Source organism: Rhinopithecus roxellana, chromosome 1 (genome assembly GCF_007565055.1).
Source record: "Rhinopithecus roxellana isolate Shanxi Qingling chromosome 1, ASM756505v1, whole genome shotgun sequence".
Taxonomy (NCBI): Eukaryota; Metazoa; Chordata; class Mammalia; order Primates; family Cercopithecidae; genus Rhinopithecus; species Rhinopithecus roxellana.
The window spans coordinates 18813207-18835295 of record NC_044549.1 but is presented as its reverse complement, the minus strand read 5'-3'; the positions used below and the strand labels follow the sequence as shown (position 1 = coordinate 18835295).

At 36.0% G+C, this 22089-nt stretch overlaps 1 protein-coding gene across 1 annotated transcript; it reads right to left on the bottom strand.

The window, feature by feature from the left end:
- Window positions 1-4066: 4066 nt before the first annotated feature.
- On the bottom strand, window positions 4067-5167 carry LOC104654538 (olfactory receptor 5H6). Its single transcript, XM_010353741.1, has one exon. The coding sequence runs from the start codon at window positions 5130-5132 to the stop codon at window positions 4155-4157; it is 978 nt and encodes a 325-aa protein (XP_010352043.1). The 5' UTR covers window positions 5133-5167; the 3' UTR covers window positions 4067-4154.
- Window positions 5168-22089: the final 16922 nt, after the last annotated feature.

The following is a 22089-nucleotide window of genomic DNA, read 5'->3' as shown; positions in this document are numbered from 1 at the left end:
CCCTGCTTCAGCTCTCGCTGGTCGGGCTGCAGCAGCTGACCAGCACCGATTGTCCGGCACTCCCCAGTGAGATGACCCCAGTACCTCAGTCGAAAATGCAGAAATCACTGGTCTTCTGTGTCGCTCGCGCTGGGAGTTGGAGACTGGAGCTGTTCCTCTTCGGCCATCTTGCTCCGCCCCCCTGAGTCTTAATATTAAAAGTAAACTAATCAAAAACTATAATTTGTTCTTCTTAATTAAAATGCCAAGGTTTTAACAACGTGTTGGTCTGCTCTTGTTAGACGCTGGTTAAGTTTTCTCATGACCCTTTAAGTACATGACCTGTGAAATGAAAAGATTGTATGTTTTATCAAGATAATGTTCTGTGATCCATATTGTCTTTAGCTTGTATTTGATTCCTTAAGAAAACTGTTTTCTCAATATTAAAAGACCTAACTTTTTTTTTTTACAATAACATCACTTTTTGTATTTGCTTTGAAATCTTTTGTCATTTTAGTATTCTTTCACAATGACCAGTGCCTGTATTTAATCAAGTATTTAAATCATTTGATATTTTTAACAAACTTCCCAAAATAAAACTGTAAATTAAATCTTTTTTGACCTCAATTAACTTTGGGATTTCCCAGATGAGTCTCTAGAATGTTGAATGATAATTTGCATTATCTGTTACAAAAAGAGAGATGTTAAGTTAATGAGGCTTATATAATATGTGAAATTGAGAAATATCGTCCAATTAAAGCAATCAAGGGAACAAAGAATGTGAGAACTCATCCATTATCATGAGAATGGCATTACCATTCATTAGGAATTCCAGCCCTTGATCTACACACCTCCAATCTGTTTCACCTCCAATATTTGATTCAGATTTCAACATGAGATTTGAGTGGGTCCATCAAATCAAACTACAGAAAATGTCTCAAGAAAAGCTGGCCTGATATCTGCTCACACCTTTCCAGCCTTACTGTCTGAGAGGAAGGTCACTTTTTTGAAGGCCCAGGAAACTGAAAAATCTTTTTAGGACCTCTTCTGAGTATAAGGGATTTTCCCTAAATCTATGGATATTGCAGGTCAAGACAGATGGTATGTCCTTGTATGACATCATAGCCTGGAGAGGCTGTTAAAGTCTAATATAAGATTATTCATTAAATGTCCTAACTTGGCCAAATTAAAAAGAGATGATCAGTCACATTTTCACTGCACTTACGTAAATAGTCAGTTGAAGTTTAATGAGAGTAGACTCGTTTTGTAAAGAAATTAGTCTTTCTGGCCGGGTGCGGTGGCTCAAGCCTGTAATCCCAACACTTTAGGAAGCCGAGATGGGCGGATCACGAGGTCAGGAGATAGAGAACATCCTGGCTAACATGGTGAAACCCCGTCTCTACTAAAAAATACAAAACACTAGCCGGGCGAGGTGGCGGGCGCCTGTAGTCCCAGCTACTGGGGAGACTGAGGCAGGAGAATGGCGGGAACCCAGGAGGTGGAGCTTGCAGTGAGCTGAGATCCGGCCACTGCACTCCAGCCTGGGAGACAGAGCCAGACTCCATCTCAAAAAAAAAAAGAAAGAAAGAAAGAAAGAAATTAGTTATGTTTGGTAAAACTGAAGGGAATTGTAAAGGACAAAATAATGTTTCGGTAGAAAAGTATAGTGCACCCATTGTTAAATTCTTGTTCTGTCCATTGTCTTTGAGGTTTTATTATCTCCCTATAAATTGCCCTATTCCTGAAGCCCTACAAGCTAGGGCTGGGCAATTTGATGTAAACTACAGAGGACAATCTTCATGAATGTAGCTGACTTGGCTGCTCAGGTGGTTGATCGAAGTATCCAATGACATAAACAGAGACATTCAGACTGTAAACTAGGAAAACTATCATATTGCAACTGCCACTTTATTTCATCATCTAAAGATGCTTTGAGCTTAAATCTAAAAGTCTTCTCAAATAACTGCCCTCAGGGCTCAGATACTAAGCTTATAGACTGTTATAACCATTGATCTTTTGTTTTTATTTGGTTTGTTTCAGTTGGTTTGGTTCATGGACACTTTGGCTATGGAGAATATCCCCACTCTCTTGGGACTATCATTGTGACTGTTATCATTGTAATCTTCCTGGTGTGCTGTAGTCTCTCAAGGGTCTTCAATGTGAGTTCATAGTCATCACAATATGCCAGGTTTCCTCACTGTGATTAGAATGACAGCAACAAAGAAAAAGTAGTAAAAGAAACACTTCTGCAAGAGACCAGACATTATGACATGAGTTCCATGTTGACACAAAGATAAACCAGCTGTGCTTGTCACAGAAAGTGCCCTGTGTGCCTAAGTTTCAGTCAATATCCCGTAATTGGGAGCCTAACCAAAAGGGAAAAAATAATTAAAATAGTTAAATAAAAGGATATTGTGCTGAGGTGGGTCCAGCAAAGTGGGTTCCTGCCTATACAAACAGAAATCCAACTTAGTGTAAATGATAAAACAAAAATTAACTTAAAACAGCCACCAACTCACCTCTAACTATTAACATTTCACTGGAATAATCCAAATCATGCCACTGCTTCACTTTAGCCAATAAAATATTTCTTTTTGCCTTACTTTTTCATTTACCCTATAACTGCCTTTTTCTCTTCTCTTTCCTCTTCAGGAAAGCGCCAAAGCACCTGCAGTCTGGTCAAGCCAAAGAAATCAGTCACCTCAAATAAACTCTGAATTCTAATGCCACGCCTTTATACATGTGTATATGTACATATATTAGATGACTATACATACACATAAAAAAGTATATATACACATATAGACATATAGATACCTAAACCATATATGCATATAATTAGGTAGCAATGAAAATCCAACAAAAAGAAACTGAAGAGCTACAAAAATATTAGAGTTCTGTTAGCAAAAAACCAATCTGATGGCAATGTTAAGGGAGTGAATGAGTGCTAGAAGAATGGAGAAAAAAAGTAACCAGAGATTTGCAAAACAATCCATGAGTAGTTTTTAGGTAAAGGCCTCATGGTATCAGTGAGAAAGTAAATGAAATTTCAGTGATAAAAGATGAAGGGCAGAGTGGACTGCTACATGGATGACTCAAGTACTTCAAGAGTATGAGGTTTGAAGAAGGCTAACAAGCAAGGACTTTTTGAGGTAGAAATATGCAAACTTCCTCATTTTCGTGGTTTTTCCCTCCACTCACTAGGCACTATGATGTCAGATCATCTTATCATTATTTGAACTTTGGTGATATGAATTTAAAGTCTCTGGTTGTCAATAAAACATTCCAATAATCTTGCAACATCACTGAATATTAAAAATCTCATAGCTTCACTTTTTTTCTGGGAAGATTAAGATCATTTTGTTCTTATTATGCCACTTACCTTTTCTTCTCAATGCATATTTCAACTTAGTTCTTCTATTTCATCTTTAAGTTTTCTGAATTAAGGGATCTTTTCAGATTATCTAAATACATACAGTCACAGCTGGAAAAGGCATTAGAAACCATCGAAGAAAGTTAGAGGCAATTTACCTCTTCTTACTTTTGCAGGCACACTACATGAAGAGCACCCTTTTAGGCTTTGGCAATATCTTCACTGTTAACTCCCTTCTCAGTTTTTCTCCTTATTGCATTTCCTTTTTTGTTTATTTCTTTACCTGATATGTGAGTTGATTTTCAACAAGAAGTAGAATTCACTCTTTCCCAATGAAGTGGAATAAAAGATCTCTTGATGGCTAGCAAAATTATTGGGATTTACATCTGTTCATCAAAATACAAATCTGCCTTCACAATGGAGTTAAACGTGTTGAGTGTCTCAGACAATATAGTTGTATTAGCATCAAAATCATCATATTCAAGTCCTTATCAGATGACATAGACTATCTTAGCATTTAATGCATTTATAAAGCCACATTGAATAACATACAACATTGTAAAATATTTTTATTTGCTCTCTGCTGCCATTATTTGATTATGATATGAACATGACTAAACATTTGTAAATGCTATTGAATAACACTAGGAGTATATTTATTAGTTTACTAGATACTAACACCTTAGGTCCTTTAAGTGCTAGGACATTGCAAAATCCTTGAATGCTGGTAAAACATAGATACCTTTAAATTGCACAATCGTGGGAAAATTTTAGTAAATAGAGAACAGAGATTGTATGAGATCTAAACATTTCTTTTGACCATTTTTGTGAATGAATCTATTACTTGCTTGTTTCTCAGGCTGTAGATAATGGGATTTAATAAAGGAACTATGACAGTGTAAAATAGAGACTCCATCATATCTTGGTCATCAGCCTGTGGGGAAGCAGAGCCCACATACATGAAGGCGAGGGGCCCATAGTATAAAGATACAGATAGGAGATGAACTCCACAGGTGGAGACAGCTTTTTGCATCCCTTTGACAGACTTATTTTTTAAGATTATAAGGAGGACAAGTGTATAAGATATAAGAATAGTTCCAATGGTAAAAACTTGAATTGAACCTGCAAAAATAAAAACCATTAGAAAGTTAATAGAAGAATCAGTACAGGAAATCTTTAATAATGGGATAATGTCACAGTAAAAGTGTTGTATTATGTTGGAATTACAGAAGGTTAATCTGAATAAAAAAATTTCATGGATTAAAGCATGAAGAAGGCCACCTAGAAATGACAAAACTAACAGCCAGATGCATAGTCCATTGGTCATAATGACTGGATAAAGTAAAGGTTTGCAAATGGCTACATAGCGATCATACGCCATTGATGCCAAGATAAAACATTCTGTGGTTACAGTGATTACAAAGGAAAAAAATTGTGTCATGCATTCAGAGAGAGATATCATCTTACTCTTAGCTAAGAAGTTGATCAGCATCTTCGGAGTCACTGTGGATGATAACCAAGCATCCACAAAGGCTAAACTCCCAAGGAATAAATACATTGGGGTATGAAGGTGAGGGTCTTTCCAGATGATGACAATTAGACCAAGATTCCCCATGACGGTGATGAGATATATGACCAAGAATGCCAGGAACAGGGGTATTTTCCACTGTGGTTGATATAAAAATCCTGTGAGAACAAACTCTGTCAGCAACGTTGCATTTTCCTCTTCCATGTCCTCATTGCATGTCCTCTGAAAAATGAAATAAATATAAAGGAACATTCGCAATGGAATTGTGAGTTGAAATTGGAGAAGAAGTGTTGAAATAAACTATGTAATTATCAGAGCCCTCTTAATTTTTTTTTATCAACACTCTAATTGATGCACCCTATATTTGAGCATTTAAATACATGGAAAAAATAATACATTTTGGTTTGAAAATTGTGTAGGAATTAACAGATTGAGATTTAGAAAGATGCATCATCTAAATGTACTAAATATTTGTGGACTCTACTGAATGTAAGAGGAAACCTTCTGTCTCGGACATGGATGTAGGGTGAAGGAAAAAAGATATTTGAAAGGCCTGTGTTAAAAATGGAATGAATGTAATGTGGAGAATCTCAAACTTTATTCTTCACATGATAAACATGCACCAAATATTTTAAAATGGGAAATGGCATAATATATACTATATATAATTATATATCCATATATGTATATATGTTATTATATATACATATATATGTATACATATTTTTGGAGGCAGAGTTTTGCTCTTGTTGCCCAGGCTGGAGTGCAATGGCACGATCTCAGCTCCTCGTAAAGTGTTGGGATTACAGGTGTGAGCCACTGCTCCCAGCCCAGTGTATTTTTAAAATAGTATATTTTTAAAATTTAGCTCTTGATAGTGTAAAAGTATGCTGCAGGAAGGAGAAGCTGATTCAGGAATCCTAATTAGAAACTTGATACTAAGGTCAAGGAGATCCCAAATTAGATTACACATGAGAATCATCTGGGAGACTTTTGTTCATGAAAAATGCAGATAGTGAGGTTTTAATGTAGAAGTTGATTATTTCAGGAATGAGGTCTAGGAATCTGTATTTCAAAAATACCCTCAAGGTGATAGATATGCATGTGAAGTGTCTAGTCCCTGTGTGATACGATATTGGAAGGCATGGTAGGACAAATGAATAGATTCAAAAGAATTCAGAATGTAGAGTCTCTAATTTCTGTGACATATTTGGTATGAAATACGTCATCAGTGAAGGAGAGAGAAGTCACTTGGTGACCAGGTAGATGGATATTAAACATTGAGGATGAGAACTCGAATTGCTGACAAGTTTTTGGAGTGAGCATCACATCTGAGCAACTAGGTGAGATTCAATCAGTAATATAGGCCTATTCGAGCTTAATAGAAATAATTACTTGGAATCATTGTAGTATTTGAAAGTATCATTAGGAATGATGCACAAGGTGACTGTACATTCTTTATAAGATGGCCAAGATCTAATTGTCTTTTTTGCCACCCATGTCTTGGGGGCTGTCAGAAGGTTACCTACTACTATAGAAGCCAAAACAACTAGAAACTCATTTTCCCATTCTTCTTGCCTCTAGAGTGAAGAAACAATGACCTAGGATGGCAATGAAACACACTGATCCTACATTTTGAATATGGGTAAAAGAAGAAAAAAAAAGACAGGATCAAAAGTAGACTTTAGTTGTAAACTCAGCCATGGCAGAAATACAATGAATCCACTGAATGCGTCCTTCATTTGACAGTATGAGTTGTCAAATTATACCCAGAAGTGGGGATAAGAATACAAGAGTTAATTTTTAAGTGACTGACCTTAAGAGTTTTAGTCTAAGAAAGTGATTAATTAGAAAGAATGAATATTTCTATCAGAATAATCCGAAATAATTTTTAGAATCACTATAATCAAAACCAGTTTCAATTGTTTAATGTCCTAGATCACCACAAGTTGTCATATAAAGTCATAATAAGGTTAACAACAAAATAAAATATCATTAAAAGAACAATGTTGTCTTATAACTATTTATCCTATCCGTATCATAGTTATGAAACTAAAATATAGAGATAAGCCAGTAATAGTTATCTAATTTCAACCTGGCTATTTTGACAGCTTGTATACCCAATCTAAAATTATGGTAAGTTAATTAACATTTTCAACATTTCTACAAAGTGTAATGAAAATTATAGATATTTTTTCTTACCCATATTTTGAAAGAAATTTAGGATATCCTCTAAAACCATTAGGCTTTCTAAAACAGAAAAAAATACAATTGCACAGGAATGCTGATAACACAGGTAGCAATTCATTGCATATTCATTCTTTTTGGAGGCTTCTTTCTGCAAGCTCAGGAAACTACTGTTTACATAAATTTGGATTGAACAGAAGAGTCACTCAATTGTATAACTCTGTACTTTTGCCAGAAGATGATTGAATGGAAAACTGAAATTCTCATAAGAGTGCCAAGGGATTCCCTACGGAACAAACTGAAGCTGTTCTAGTGTGTATTGTGGATTTGGACATATATGAAAAGTCCAGATTGTCCCCAGTGGCATTTAACTTCTGGAATCATAAACACTATTTCATGTGAACACTTCTAGTTTTAACAAATGAAATAATATTTTATATACTATTTACCGCCACAGATGACACTTCTGTCATGTTTGTATAAACTTTAGTTAAATGTGAAATTTACTCTTAGTGCTTTGATTAGTATAATCTTATCTGAGGTAATCAAAACATAATTTAATAAGGCCAAAGTTTCTGATTCCCTTTAGGAGACAAACCCGAATACAGTTGTCTTTCCCATGAAAATTGCAGCTCAAATTTTGACATATACCTAGTTCCCCCATTTTGTGCTAAAATCTGATGGGAAATCTTATTAGACAAAGTCAATGGATGAAACAATGAAAAACAAAGACAAGACCTGCAGTGGGAAATGCCCTGAATTTTTCTGACATAAAAAGAAACACATAGACCAATGGAACAGAATAAAGAACCAGAAACAAATCTACACATCTACAGTGCATTCATTTTTTTTAACAAAGGTTCCAAGAACATACATTGGGAAAAGACAGTCTCATCAATAAATGGTGCTGAGAAAACTAGATATCCATATGCAAAAGAATAAAACTAGACCCCTATCTCTCACCATATCCAAAAATAAAATCAAAGTGAATAAAAAGCTTCAATCTAATACCTCAGACTATGAAAATTCTACAAGAAAACATTGAGGGAAGTCTCCAGGACATTGTTCTGGGCAAAGATTTCTTGAGCAATACCCTACAAAAATAGACAACCAAAGAAGACATGGACAAATGGGATTACATCAAGTTAAAAAGCTTCTGCACAACAAAGGATACAATCAACAAAATGAAGAGACAACCCACAGAATGGGAGAAAATAGTTGTAAACTACCCACCTGACAATGGATTAATAACCAGAATATATAAGGAACTCAAACCCCTTTATAGGAAAAAGTCTAATAATCTGATCAAATACAGGGTAAAAGATTTGAATAGACATTTCTCAAAAGAAGACATACAAATGGTAAGCAGGCATATGAAAAGGTGGTCAGCATCCCTGATCGTTAGAGAAATGCAAATCAAAATGGCCTGGCATCCAGTGCCTGCCGTTTTTCCAGGCACACAGTGCAAGCTGTCAGTGGATCTACCATCCTGGCATCTGGAGAACTGTGGCCCTCTTCTCATAGCTCCACTAGGCAGTGCCCCAGTGGAAACTCTGTGTGAGGGCTCCAACCTCACATTTCCTCTTCCCACAGCCCTAGTAGAGGTTCTCCGTGAGGTCTCTGCCCCTACAGCAGACTTCTTCCTGAACATCCAGGTGTTTCCATGCATCCTCTGAAATCTAGGCAGAGGTTCCCAAATTCTTGCCTTTTGCACACCCACAGGCTGCAGGAAAGCCATCAAAGCCTGGGGCTTGCACCCTCTGAAGCAATGACTCAAGCTATACTTTGACCCCTTTTAGCTATGGCTGGAGCTGGAGCAGCTAGGGTGCAGGGTGCCAAGTCCCAAGGCTGCACATAACAGCAGGGCCCTGGGACCAGCCCATGAAACCACTTTCCCTCCTAGACTTCTTGGCCTGTGATGGGAGGAGCTGCCATGAAGATCTCAGAAATGTCCTGCTGACATTTTCTGTATTGTCTTGGCTATTAATATTTGGATCCTTGTTACTCATGCAAATTTCTGCAACAGGTTTAAATTTCTCCCCAGAAAATGGGTTTTTCTTTTCTGCCACATGTCCAGGCTACACATTTTCCAAACTTTTATGCTCTGTTTCCCTTTTAAAGATAAGTTCAAGTTTCAGAAAATCTCTCTGTTCACACATATAATCATACACTTTTAGAAACAACCAGGTAACAAAACATCTTTAATCCTTTGTTGCTTAGAAATTTCTTCTGCCAGATACCCTAAATCATCTCTCTCAAGGTCAAAGTTCCACAGATCTTAGGATCTCAAGGGAAAAATGCCACCAGTCACTTTGCTAAAGCATAGCAAGAGTGACCTTTACTTCAGTTCCTAATAAGTTTCTCATCTCCATCTGACTACCTCAGCCTGGATTTCACTGTCCACATCACTAAGAGCATTTTGGTCAAAACCATTCAACAAGTCTCTAGGAAATTCCAAGCTTTCCTTCATCTTACTGTCTTCTTCTGAGTCCTCCAAACTGTTCCAACCTCTTCCTGTTACCCAGTTTCAAAGTTGGTCCTCATTTTCAGGTATCTTTATAGCAGTGCCCCACTCTTCTGGTACTAATTTTCTGTATTAGTTCATTCTCACACTGCTATAAAGAACTACCTGAAACTGAGTATTTTATGAAGAAAAGAGATTTAATTGACTCACAATTCCATAGGCTGCACAGGAAGCATGGTTAGGAGGCCCCAGGAAACTTACAATCTTGGAAGAAAGTGAAGGGGAAGCAAACAAGTCTTACCATGGCAGAGAAGGAGAGAGAGTGAGTAAAGAGAGAAGTGCCACACACCTTTAAATCACTAGATCTCATGAGAACTCACTATCATAAGAACACTAAGGGGGAAATCCGCTCCCATGAGCCAATCACCTCCCATCAGGCCCCTTCCCTGACACATGAAGATTACAATTTGACATGAGCTTTGCGGAAGAACACAGAAACACAGAGCCAAACCATATCAATAAATAACACAGGAGTCACTGAAAACTCTTCAGAAGGGTGCACTGACATCACACAAAATTAAATTATATTGTCATGTACTTGTGTAACATAATGCTGGAAATAATGAGAAGGATGAAGAAAGAGATTTAAGGCATTCGGAGTGTAGCATCACTAGGATATTGCAAGGCATTCAGAATGTAGTATCACTAGGGTTCAAATATTTAGTCCCATATTTGATGGGAAAAAAGTATTCACTGAAGGAAAATGGAGTCACTTTGTGAGTAGATAGATCGTCATCCAAAATAGAGACTGAGAATTCAGATGCATTGACAAATGTGTGGTGTGAACATGCCTCGAACATCGAGATTAGCTGGTTAGTATTAGTAATATAATATTACTAGAGCAATATAAATAAAAAAATAATTTGGGTGTCATTGGAGTAGATGAGGGCATAGTTATGAATTACTTAGCAGACAGTACACTGAGAAAAGAGAAGTATAGCAAGAAAAAAAAATGATGGTATAATGACCTAATTTTCTTTGGATATAGTAATAGGATTGCTAGTAATAGTATCACTGGGTCAAATGGTAGTTCTGTTTCAAGTTCTTTGAAAAATTTACAGACTGCTTTCCACAGTGGCTGAAGTAATTTACACTCCCACCAACAGTATATATGTGTTCCCTTTCTCTGCAGCCTCTCCAACATCTGTTTTTGTTTTGTTTTGTTTTGTTTTAACTTTTTTTTTGACTGGTGTGAGATGGTGTCTCACTGTGGCTTTGATTTGCATTTCTCTGATGACCAGTGATAATGAGTATTTTTTCATATGTATGTTGACCACTTGTATGTCTTCTTTTAAGAAGTCTCTGTTCATGTTTGCTCATTTGTTAATGGGGTTATTTATTTATTTATTCTCATTGATTTAAGTTCCCTATAGATTGTAGATATTAGATCTTTGTTGGATACACAGTTTGCAAATACCTTCTCCCTTTATGTAGGTTGTTTTTAAACTCTACTGATAGTTTCTTTTGCTGTGCAAAAGTTCTTTAATTAGGTCCCACTTGTCAATTTTTGTTTTTGTTGCAATTGATTTTGTGGACTTAACAAAAAATTCTTTACCAAGGCCAACATCAAGAGGGGTATTTCCTAGGTCTTCTTCTAGGATATTTATAGTATGAGGTCTTACATTTAAAAATTTAATCCACCTTGAGTAAGTTTTTGTATATGTCAAAAGGTAAGGGTTCAGTTTTGTTCTTCTGCTTCAGGCTAGCCAGTTATCCTGTCACCATTTATTGACGATGGAATTCTTTAACCACTGCATATTTATGTTGAAAGTCAGATGGTTGTAAGTGTGTGACTATCTTTCTGAGTTTTCTACTCTTTTTCATTGGTCTATGTGTCTAATTCTGTACAAGTACTATGCTGGCTTAATGAAAATCACTATGTGTAGAAATTAACAATTTTCAACGGCTTTAGTGAGAGCAATTTTCCTTAAGTAATAGAATAAACGTCATCAAATAAGAAGTGAATGGAAAACAAGTAGCACAACAGTGAGGGAATGAGATAGAGTACTCAAAGAAATGTGAACACTTAGCATTTGTCTGCTGCTCACAAACTAATTTAATATTTTTTCTCCCATAGAATAAAGAAAAGTTCTCAAGAGAAAAGATAGACATTGAGAGGAGATAAGAGGAAGATGTAGAGAGGAGAAAAGGGACAGTAAAAGCAGAAATGGAGATTTGTGTGGGTGAAATAAAACAGGAAGGAGGAAGGAAAGATAGGTAGAGAATAATGAAGTCATAGACGGGTAAGTGCAAAAAAGACAAGCCACAAGATAGAAAGAGAGGAAGTGTCGGAGATTCATTAAGGCAAAACAGAGGCAAAGACTCAGAAGTTTTGTTTGGATGTGTGCATTGACTCTAGTATTCAACAATACCAGCTAGAACTCTAAGAGTCTTTTATTTTCTTTTATAAGAAATTCAAAGTTTATTTTTCCTGTGGAATTTGTGTATGATAATCATTGACTTGAACTTTTACTCACAAATTTCCCACCGTTCATGAAAATATTGAAACTGAAAGTTTAGTTCATATTTAAATTTTGATCTTCCTTTGTTATTAAAGTAATTAAAACTAAATTTCTCAAGAAACCATGATGGTTTTGAGAGCACTTCATTCTCCATCAGTATTTTTTAATAGCAGAAAGAAATCAGTCAAAGACTGAATCCTGATACAGATAATATGAAGAATAGTAATTGCAGTAATTCCATTCTTAAGTAAATTTTTACGTGGAAAACATTTCCTTCCACAAATCACAAAATAATGAAATCCTAAATCCTAAATCACAAAATAATGAAAAATTCTCAGAAGTTTTCACTGGAGTCCTTTTAAATTTATAAATGCTGAATAAGTTAGGAAAAGTATTTTTCTGATATATACATACGTGTATTACTATTCATATAAAATGCTGAATAAAAATATATGTATCTCTACATACTGCTATGTATATTTATGTATCTATATATAAAATATTTAAATTATTGTCAGAAGTTATAGAGAAGTTAATGTTTAATAGACAGATTTTAAAATTTTAATCAGAATGTGTGATTACACAGAATGTACATTTATTTATTTATTTATTTATTTATTTATTTATTTAATTTTATTTTTGAGACGGACTCTCGCTCTGTCTCCTAGGCTGGAGTGCAGTGGCTGGATCTCAGCTCACTGCAAGCTCCACCTCCCGGGTTTACGCCATTCTCCTGGCTCAGCCTCCGAGCAGCTGGGACCATAGGCGCCCGCCACCTCGCCCGGCTAGTTTTTTGTATTTTTTAGTAGAGACGGGGTTTCACCTTATTGGCCCGGATGGTCTCGATCTCCTGACCTCGTGATCCACCCATCTCGGCCTCCCAAAGTGCTGGGATTACAGGCTTGAGCCACCGCGCCCGGCCCAGAATGTACATTTATATTGGAATCATCAGAAAGGTTTCTTGTATAAGAACCATAATGAAAGAAAAGTTTAAACTGAGCTTTAAAGCATATACCATTCTACTTAACCAGAACTTATCTTATGTCATTATAGTTGGGATGTAGTTGGAAAATCATCATTATAAAAACTCATTTATCAAGAATTTTGCTTATCTAGATTTTAATCATGATAATAAAATATGAATATTATTTACTCTTTTAATCATTTTAATCATGATAATAAAACATGAAGATTATTTACTCTTTTTTAATTTGTCCGTAATTTTAGCATGCTATATCAAATCTAAAATTATTATGAATTACATTGCATTTTAAACTTTATTTAAAAAGAATAACAGATATAAAATCATTTCTCTTTTACCAATATCATAAGAAATTATGACGCTCCTTTGAAAGTGTTTGGCTTTCTAAAGCAGAGAAAAATGCATAATAGAACAGAACTGATAGTAACACAGGCAGCAATTCTTTGTACACTGATTCATTTTGGAGGCTTCATTTCCAATCTCAGAAAAATGTTGACATAAACTTGGCTCTATGTCGGTTCAACACAAGGCTTCATCAGTTGTGTATATCCACTGTGCCGGGACAGGAAGGTGTAGAGAACTGGAACATCCCTAAGAGCACCTTAGGATTCCATGTAGGACAAAAGGGAAGATCTGCAACTGGGCATTGTGGATTTAGATGTGTATAAGAAATGCAGATCATCCTACAGTGTACTATGGACTTCAGAATCATAAATATTAAGTCACTGTAAGCCAATTCTTGCTTTTAACAATTGAAATTATACTTTATGCCACTATTATCCACAACACATGACACTTCTGACATTTTATGCAAACTTCAGTTTATAAAATTGGATGCTGTGAATGCTGTGATCGGTATAATGCTCTCTCAGCTAGTAAAAATATGGTTTTAATAACCCAAAGATCTAGATTCCCTTCAGAAGCCAACTCCAAGTAAAATTGTCCTCCTCATGCAAACTGAACCTCAAATTCCAGACGTATATCTTCCAGGTAAACTTATATCCAAAGAGAAATAAGGGGTTTTACTAGAAAAAAGTTTAGGGGGAAGAAAAAGGCAAAATAAAGACAATCTGGCAGTGTATTGCCTCTTAGTTGGCGCTGTCACTATGTCTTTGTAATGCCATTCTATCATCCTATTCAATTAGTATATATATTTTTTCCCGGAGTCCAGATGTAAGTCTTTGACTGACAACTCCAACTGCTCCTTCTCTCTATGGAACCGCCCATTGGGATCTTCTTGCCTTCTACCCACATGGAGTCAATTATCAAGACAGAGGAATTATAAGCGTGAAAGTTTAATAGTCATAGAGCTGGCTAAATGGGAGACTAGAGTTTTATTATTACTCAAACAGCCTCTCCAAAAATTCAGAGGCTAGTGTTTTTTAAAGACAGTTGTTAGTTTTTAAAGATAGTTGATTGCTTTAAAGACAGTTGTTGAGCAGGGGCAAGGAAATGGAAAATGCTCATTGGTTGGTTTAGGGATGAAATTATAGGGAGTCAAAGCTGTCCCCTTGAGGTGAGTCCAGATGAGCCGGTTTACAAGTCAGAGTGGTGCCTGCTGGTTCATCAGAATACAAGGTCTAAAAATATACCTTGAACACCAAACTCAGATTTGACAATAGTAATGATATCCATAGGAGTAATTGGACAGGTTAGGAATCCCGTGTCTTCCGGCTGCATAACTCTTGAGCTATAGTTTCTAATCTTGTAATAATTTGTTAGTTTTCCAATGTGGTCTGGTCCCCAAGGAAGGAGGCGGTTTGTTTTTAGTAAGGACAGTTATGCTCTTTGTTTCACAGTCAAACTTAAATTAAATTTCTCTCAAAATTAGTTTGGCTTACACCCATGAATGAAGAAAGGCAGCTTGGATATTAGAAGCACTGTCTAATTATCCTATGTCAAATTCACTGTCATGATTTTCTCATGTGATAGTCATAGGTGGGTAAGTGTAAAAAGACAAGCCACAAAACAGGGAGAGAGGAAGTATCAGAGATGCACTAAGGCAAAATAGAGGGAAGGACTCAGAAGCTTGTGTTGAAACTGTGCATTAACTCTGGTGTTCATGAATACCACAGCGAGCTCTGAGAGTCTTATCATTTTCTTTAAAAAAAATTCAAAGTTCATTTTCCTATGCAATTTGTGTATGACAAAGAGACTTTGAGTATAATTTTTGTCCATACATTTTCCACTGTTCATGAACATATCAGCATTTTCTGAAAGTTTACTCCATATTTAAATGTTGCTTTATCTTTGTTATTACAGTCATTAAAACTAAATTTCTCAAGAAATATTGCTGATTTGAGAACACTTTCTTCTCTGTCAGGTTTTTTTCTTTGATTATTTTTAGCAGAATCAACTAAGACAAAGACTGGATCCTAATACAAACATTGTAATAAATATAGGACAAGTAATTCTACTTGTAAAATTTTATAAGACAATCCCATGCAATCCCAAATTACAAAATAATGAAAAACTCTAAAATTCAATTGTTTCAGGGTGCTTTTAAAAGCATAAATGCTAGTAAGGTTAGGGAAGTACATTTTCTGCATGTTTTCTAAGATACATGCATAGATATACATATACTATAATTATTGCTAGTATTACCATGTGTATCTAAAATGTTCAATATGAAAAATGGGTACTTCTATGGATTTTATTATTTCTATATTTATGCACCTTATATATGAAATAATCAATGAAATTATTGAGAGAAGTGGTGAAAGTATAGAGGAGAAAATATTTAATTGACAGATCCTAAAAGTTTTCATTGGAGAATGTGATTATACAGAATGAAACCACATCACAACCATCGGAAAAGTTTCTTACATAACAATCACAATGAATTGAAGATTTAAACCCAGCTTTAATAATTTTAACTTTCTAGTTAGCCAGAACTTATAACATCATTATAGTCAGGTTAAAAAGATAATACATTATCATTTAAAATTTTAAAATTTATTTTATAGGTGTTTTTGTTATCAAGATTTTAGCCATAATAATGAGATATCAAGATTCTTCACTCTTTTTGTTCCCAGCAATCTTGGCATGCTACAAACCAAATACAAAATTATTATATATTAAATAGCATTTTAAAATTTCTTTAAAAATAATAATGGATATGATAAAACAATTTTCCTCTTGCTAATTTCATAAGAAATTACAGAGATCCTTTAAAGTATTAGGCTTTCTAAAGCAGAGAAAAATACGTAATAGAACAGATCTGATAATAACACAGGCAGCAATTCTATGCACACTGATGCATTTTGGAGGCTTCATTTCCAATCTCAGAAAAAAACTGTTTATAAAAATTTGCTTTCAACACAAGTGTTGACCGATATTATATATCTGTTTTCACTAGGAGAGAAAGACGTAGAGAACTGAAATTCCCCTAAGAGTGTCTTAGGATTCCCTGTAGGACAAAGTGAAAATCTTCAACTGGGTATTGTGGATTTAGATGTGTATGAGAACTACAGATTATCCTACAGGTTACTGCAGAATTTAGAAACATAGACATTAAGTCACTGTACCCAGTTTGGGTTTTAACAATTGAAATTACACTTTATGCCCCTATTATCCACAACACGTAACACTTCAGACATTATATGCAAACTTCAGTTTCTACATAAAATTGGATGCTCTGAATGCTGTGATTAATATAGTCTCATCAGAGCTGGTGAAGACATGACTTTAATAAGGTCAAAGATCTAGGTTCCCTTCAGAAGTCAACCTCAAGTAACTTTGTAAAATTGTCCTCATTCAAACTGCAGCTCAAACTCCAGACATATATCTAACTTCCAGGCAAGCTGAAATCTGATGAGAAGTGTTAATAGGCAAATGTCTGGGGGAGGAATAAAGAAAAGCAAAGACAATCTTGCAATGCATTGCCACCTAGTTGGTAGTGTCACTACAGCTTCATACTGGCATTCTATCTCTCTGTCCAATTAGTTTATGTGTAATTTCCAGAAAGTCTAGGTGTAGATCATTGACTGACTTAACTCAAACTGCTCCCTCTCTCTATGGAACCACCCAATGAGATCTTTTTGCCTGACACCTGGATAGAGCCCAATAGCAAGACAGAGGAATTGCAATAGAGAGTTTAATCCATATAGAGCTGGCTAAATGGGAGATTAGATTCCAGTTTTATTATTGCTCAAATCACCCTTTCCAAAAATTCAGAGGCTAGGGTTTTTTAAACACAGTTCGTTGGGCAGGGGTCTAAGGAATGAGGAAAGCTGACTGGTTGGGATGAGGATAAAATCATAGGGGTTGAAGCTGTCTTCTTGTGAATCCTGTGTGGAGGTCACAAAACTAGGGGAGTCCTTTTACCATTCTGGGTGGTGGCAGCTAACTTATCAGAAGTCAGGATCTATAAAACACCTTGAACACAAATCTTAGATTTCACAATAGGAATATTATCTGTAGGAGCAATTAGGAAGGTTAGAAATGTGTGGCCTCTAGTTGCATGATCAGGAGACATAATTTCTAATTTTGTGATAATCTGAGTTTTACAAAGGTGGTAGGATTCACAAGCAAGGAGGAAGTTTGCTTTGAGGAGAGACTGTTACTGTATTTGTTTCAAAGTCTAACTATAAATTTCTCCCAGAGGTAGTTGAACCTATACTCAGTAATATAGAAGGGCAGCTTGGAGATGAGAAGCACTGCCTGATTTTCTTATTGCAGATTCACTGTCATAATATTCCTATGTGAGATTTTTCTGTCATCATTTTTGCAAAGGTGGTTTCAACTACATTTCACTCTATCATACTCCACCTTATAACTCTGAGTCTACTAAGCCTTTTGCTCAGTTACATTTTCACCCATTAAAATAAAGGAAACTAGATAAATGCCTTATAAAGTCACTTCCTCAATCAACCAGGCCTGCCTTCTTTAACCACCTTTACACTTTGGTCAAAATCTGAGCTCAGAGCAATAGAGAAAAACATCTCTGTCCCAAGCAAAAGTGTCAGAAGTTTTCTGTGGAATTTAGAATTCTTGCAGGATCATATAACCCAGGACTCCCTGATCTTTATCAATTTAATAACATGGTACTGTAAGCTGGTTAATCCTATAGCTGAAGCCAACCATGAAGTACCTAAGATAGATAGCAAAGATCCAACAACTCAGTCTTCCAGAAAAGGAACAAAATGGGGTGGGAAAATAACAAATAATCCTCCAGCATCCATTCCCCAAGTATTTCTTCAAAAATTCACTTATCTGACATGTAATCTTATAAACAGGAGGAACTAATCTCTGACTATAAGGCAAGATTAGAAGTGTGATTTGTAGAACATTCTGGTCAATTCATGTTGAGTTCAGCTTAGAAAATACTTGTCCTATTCATCAGTGGGATCCACCTTCAACTCATTAACCTAGTTACAAAACAAAAGCTACATTGAGAAGCTGATGATCTGCCAAATTAATACCCCAAAATGTATTTCAGTAGAAAATTATAGTGCATCCACTATTAAATTCAAGTTCTGTCTGTTTTCTTTGAGTTTTATTATCTACCTATAAATTGTCTTTATCACGAAGCCCTATTAGCTTGGTGTGGGCAACTTGATATAAAGTTCAGAGGACAATGTTCATACATGCAGCTGAGTGGGCTGCTAAAAAGCTCACCAAAATATCCAATAACATAATCAGAGACATTCAGACTGCAAAACAGAAAAATCAACAATTGCAACTGCCATTTTATTCCATCATCAAAAGATGCTTTGAGCTTAAAATCTAAAAATCTTCTCGACTAACTGCCCTTTGGGCTCAGATACTAAGTTTACAGATTGTTATAACCATTAACTTTTTTTTTTTTTTCCTGAGACAGAGTCTCGCTCTGTTGCCCAGGCTGGAGTGCAGTGGCACGATCTCAGCTCACTGCAACCTCAGCCTCCTGGGTTCAAGCGATTCATCTGCCTCAGCCTCACAAGTAGCTGGGATCATAGGCGCCTGCCACCACCCCTAGCTAATTTCTTTTATTTTTAGTAGAGACAGGTTTCACCATGTTGGTGAGGCTGGTCTGAAACTCCTGACCTCAACTGATGCATCCACCTTGGCCTCCCAAAGTGCTGGGATTAGAGGTGTGAGCCACCATTCCTGGCCTATAACCATTAACTTTTTATTTGTTTTATTTCGTTCGTGGGCGCTTTGGCTGTGGAGTAATTCCGAGTCCCTTGATATTTTCCTCATGAGGGTCATCATTGTAATCTTCCTGGTATGCTATATTTTCTCAAGAGTCTGAAATGCAAATTCACAGCCATCCCAGTTATCAGATTTACTCCATACGACTAAAATGGCATAAACAAAGTGTCCAATAAAAGAAACACTGCTTTAAGAGACTAGAAATTGTAACTTTTGAGACTAAAAATTGTAACTTATGCTGAGACAAAGACAACCACCTCTGGTGAGGAGAAAGTGCTCCATGTGCCTGAGTGTTGGTCAATATCCCATAATTGAGAAGTGAAACAAAAGGGAGAAAATAGTGAAAATAGTAAAATTGAAGTACATTAGGCTGAGGTGGCTCCGGCAAAGTGGGCTTCTACCTCAGCACACAGAAACCCAACTCATTGTAAATGGTAAAACAAAAGTTAACTTTTTCTTTTTCTTTATACTTTAAGTTCTGGGATACATGTGCAGATCGTGCAGGTTGTATACATGTATACATGTACCATGGTGGTTTGCTGCACCCATCAACCCATCATGCAGGTTTTAAGCCTCACATGCATTAGGTGTTTGTCCTAACGCTCTCCCTCCCCTTCCCTCCACCCGCTGACAGGCCCCAGTGTATGACGTTCACCTCCCTGTGTCCATGTGTTCCCATTGTTCAACTCCCACTTATAAGTGAGAACATGTGGTGTTTAGTTTTCTGTTCCTGTGTTAGTTTGCTGAGAATAATGGTTTCCAGCTTCATCCATGTCCCTGCAAAGGACATGAACTCATTCTTTTTTATAGCTGCATAGTATTCCATGGTGTATATGTGCCACATTTTCTTTATCCAGTCTGTCATTGGTGGGCCTCTGGGTTGGTTTGAAGTGCTTGCTATTGTGAATACTGCTGCAATAAACATATGTCTTCATGTGTCTTCATAACAGAATGATAGATAAGTCTTTGGGTATATACTTAATAATGGGATTACTGGGTCAAATGGTATTTCTGGTTTCAGATCCTTGAGGAATAACCACACTGTCTTCTACAATGGTTAACTAATTACATGCCCACCAACAGTGTAAAAGCATTCCCATTTCTCCACATCCTCTCCAGCATCTGTGGTTTCCTGACTTCTTAACGATTGCCATTCTAATGGTGTGAGGTGGTATCTCCTTGTGGTTTTGATTTGCACTTCTCTAATGACCAGCAATGATGAGCTTTTTTTCATATGTTTGTTGGTCGCATAAATGTCTTCTTTTGAGAAGTGTCTGTTCATATCCTTCACCCATGTTTTGATGGGGTGGTTTGTTTTTCTCTTGTAAATTTGTTTAAGTTCCTTGTAGATGCTAAATCGTAGCCCTTTGTCAGATGGAGAGATTGCAAAAATTTTCTCCCTTTCTGTAGGTTGCCTGCTCACTCTGATGATAGGTTCTTAACAAAAGTTTACTTCAACCAATTGGAAATGATCAACTCACCTCTAAGTAGGAACTTTCTACTGGAATAATACAAATAATGCTACTGCTCCACTGTAGCCACAAAAGTTTCTTTTTGCCTTACTTCCACATTAAATCAATAAAAGCCTTTCTCTCCTCTCATGTATACATAAGTATATGATACATATATATTGACACCTAAAACACACACACACACACATATATATATAGCATTGCTACCTGATTTTATATTTATTTATTTATTTAAAAAAAATATATATAAAATCAGGTAGCAATGATGATCCAACAAAAGAAATTGTAGGAATTGAAAAAAACAATCTGACAGCAAAATGGGGAAGTAAATGAGTGTAAGAAGGGTGGAGGAAATAACTAGAGGTTTGCAAAACAACGTGTGAGTAAATTTTAGGGTAAGGGCCTTGGTATCAGTGACAAAGTGAAATGAATTTCAGTGTCGAAAGATAAAAGGCAGAGTGGAATGGAGTATGAAGTGAAAAGAAAGTTAACAAGGACTTTTTGAAGCAGAAAATATCCAAACTCTTCCTCATTTTCATATTTTTCTTCCCAATCCCTGGACACTATGATGTCATGTCAACTTAAAATTCTTTGAACTTTGGTGATAAAGATTTAAAGCCCCTGGTTGTCAACAACACATTCCAATAACCATGTAACATCACTGACTTTTAAAACCTTAGTAGCTTCATTTATTTTTTCTAGGAAGATTAAGATCCTTTTCTTCCTACTATGTCATTTGTCTTTTCTCTTCTATGACTACTTCAAACTAAGTCCTGTTTATTCATTTAATTTTCTGATTTAGGGAAGATTTTTAGGTTGAAAATGCAATCACAGCTGCTAAGTCCCTTAGAAGCCATCTTAGAAAGTTAGAGGCTGCGTGCTTCTTCTTACTCATACAAGCACACAGAGATAATAGCACCCTCCTACCCTCTTGCACATTGGCAGTGCCTTCACTGTTAACCCCTTCTCATTTTGTCCTCATTGCAATTCCATTTCTGTTACTTTATTTTAATATGTGAGTTGACTTCCTACAAGAAGTGAAATTCACTCTTTTACAGTAAGTGGACTGAAAGGCCTCTTGACAGCTAGTAGAATTCTTGAATCTACCTGTCTTCCCCTAGACACAAATCAACCTTCACTGTGAAGATAAATGTGATAGACATCTCGGGTCATACAGTTGTGTTAGTATCAAAAACATCATACTTAAGTGCTTAACAGATGAACTAGACTATTTTGAATTTGATGTATTTATGAGACACATTGATTAACATGTCATACTGTACAATACTTTTATTTGCTTTATGCTATCATTATTCTATTATGAACAGTTGACTAAAATTTCTCAAATGCTTTTGAATAACAGTGGAATATTTTAATTAGTTAAATAGGTACTAATATCATAGGCCATTAAAGTGCTGGGACAGTTATAATTGCAAAATCCTTTAAT

What these genes read in the sequence shown, in the direction of transcription:
- LOC104654538 (XM_010353741.1), bottom strand. Translation starts at nt 5,132, where the DNA reads ATGTTCCTTTATATTTATTTCATTTTTCAGAGGACATGCAATGAGGAC.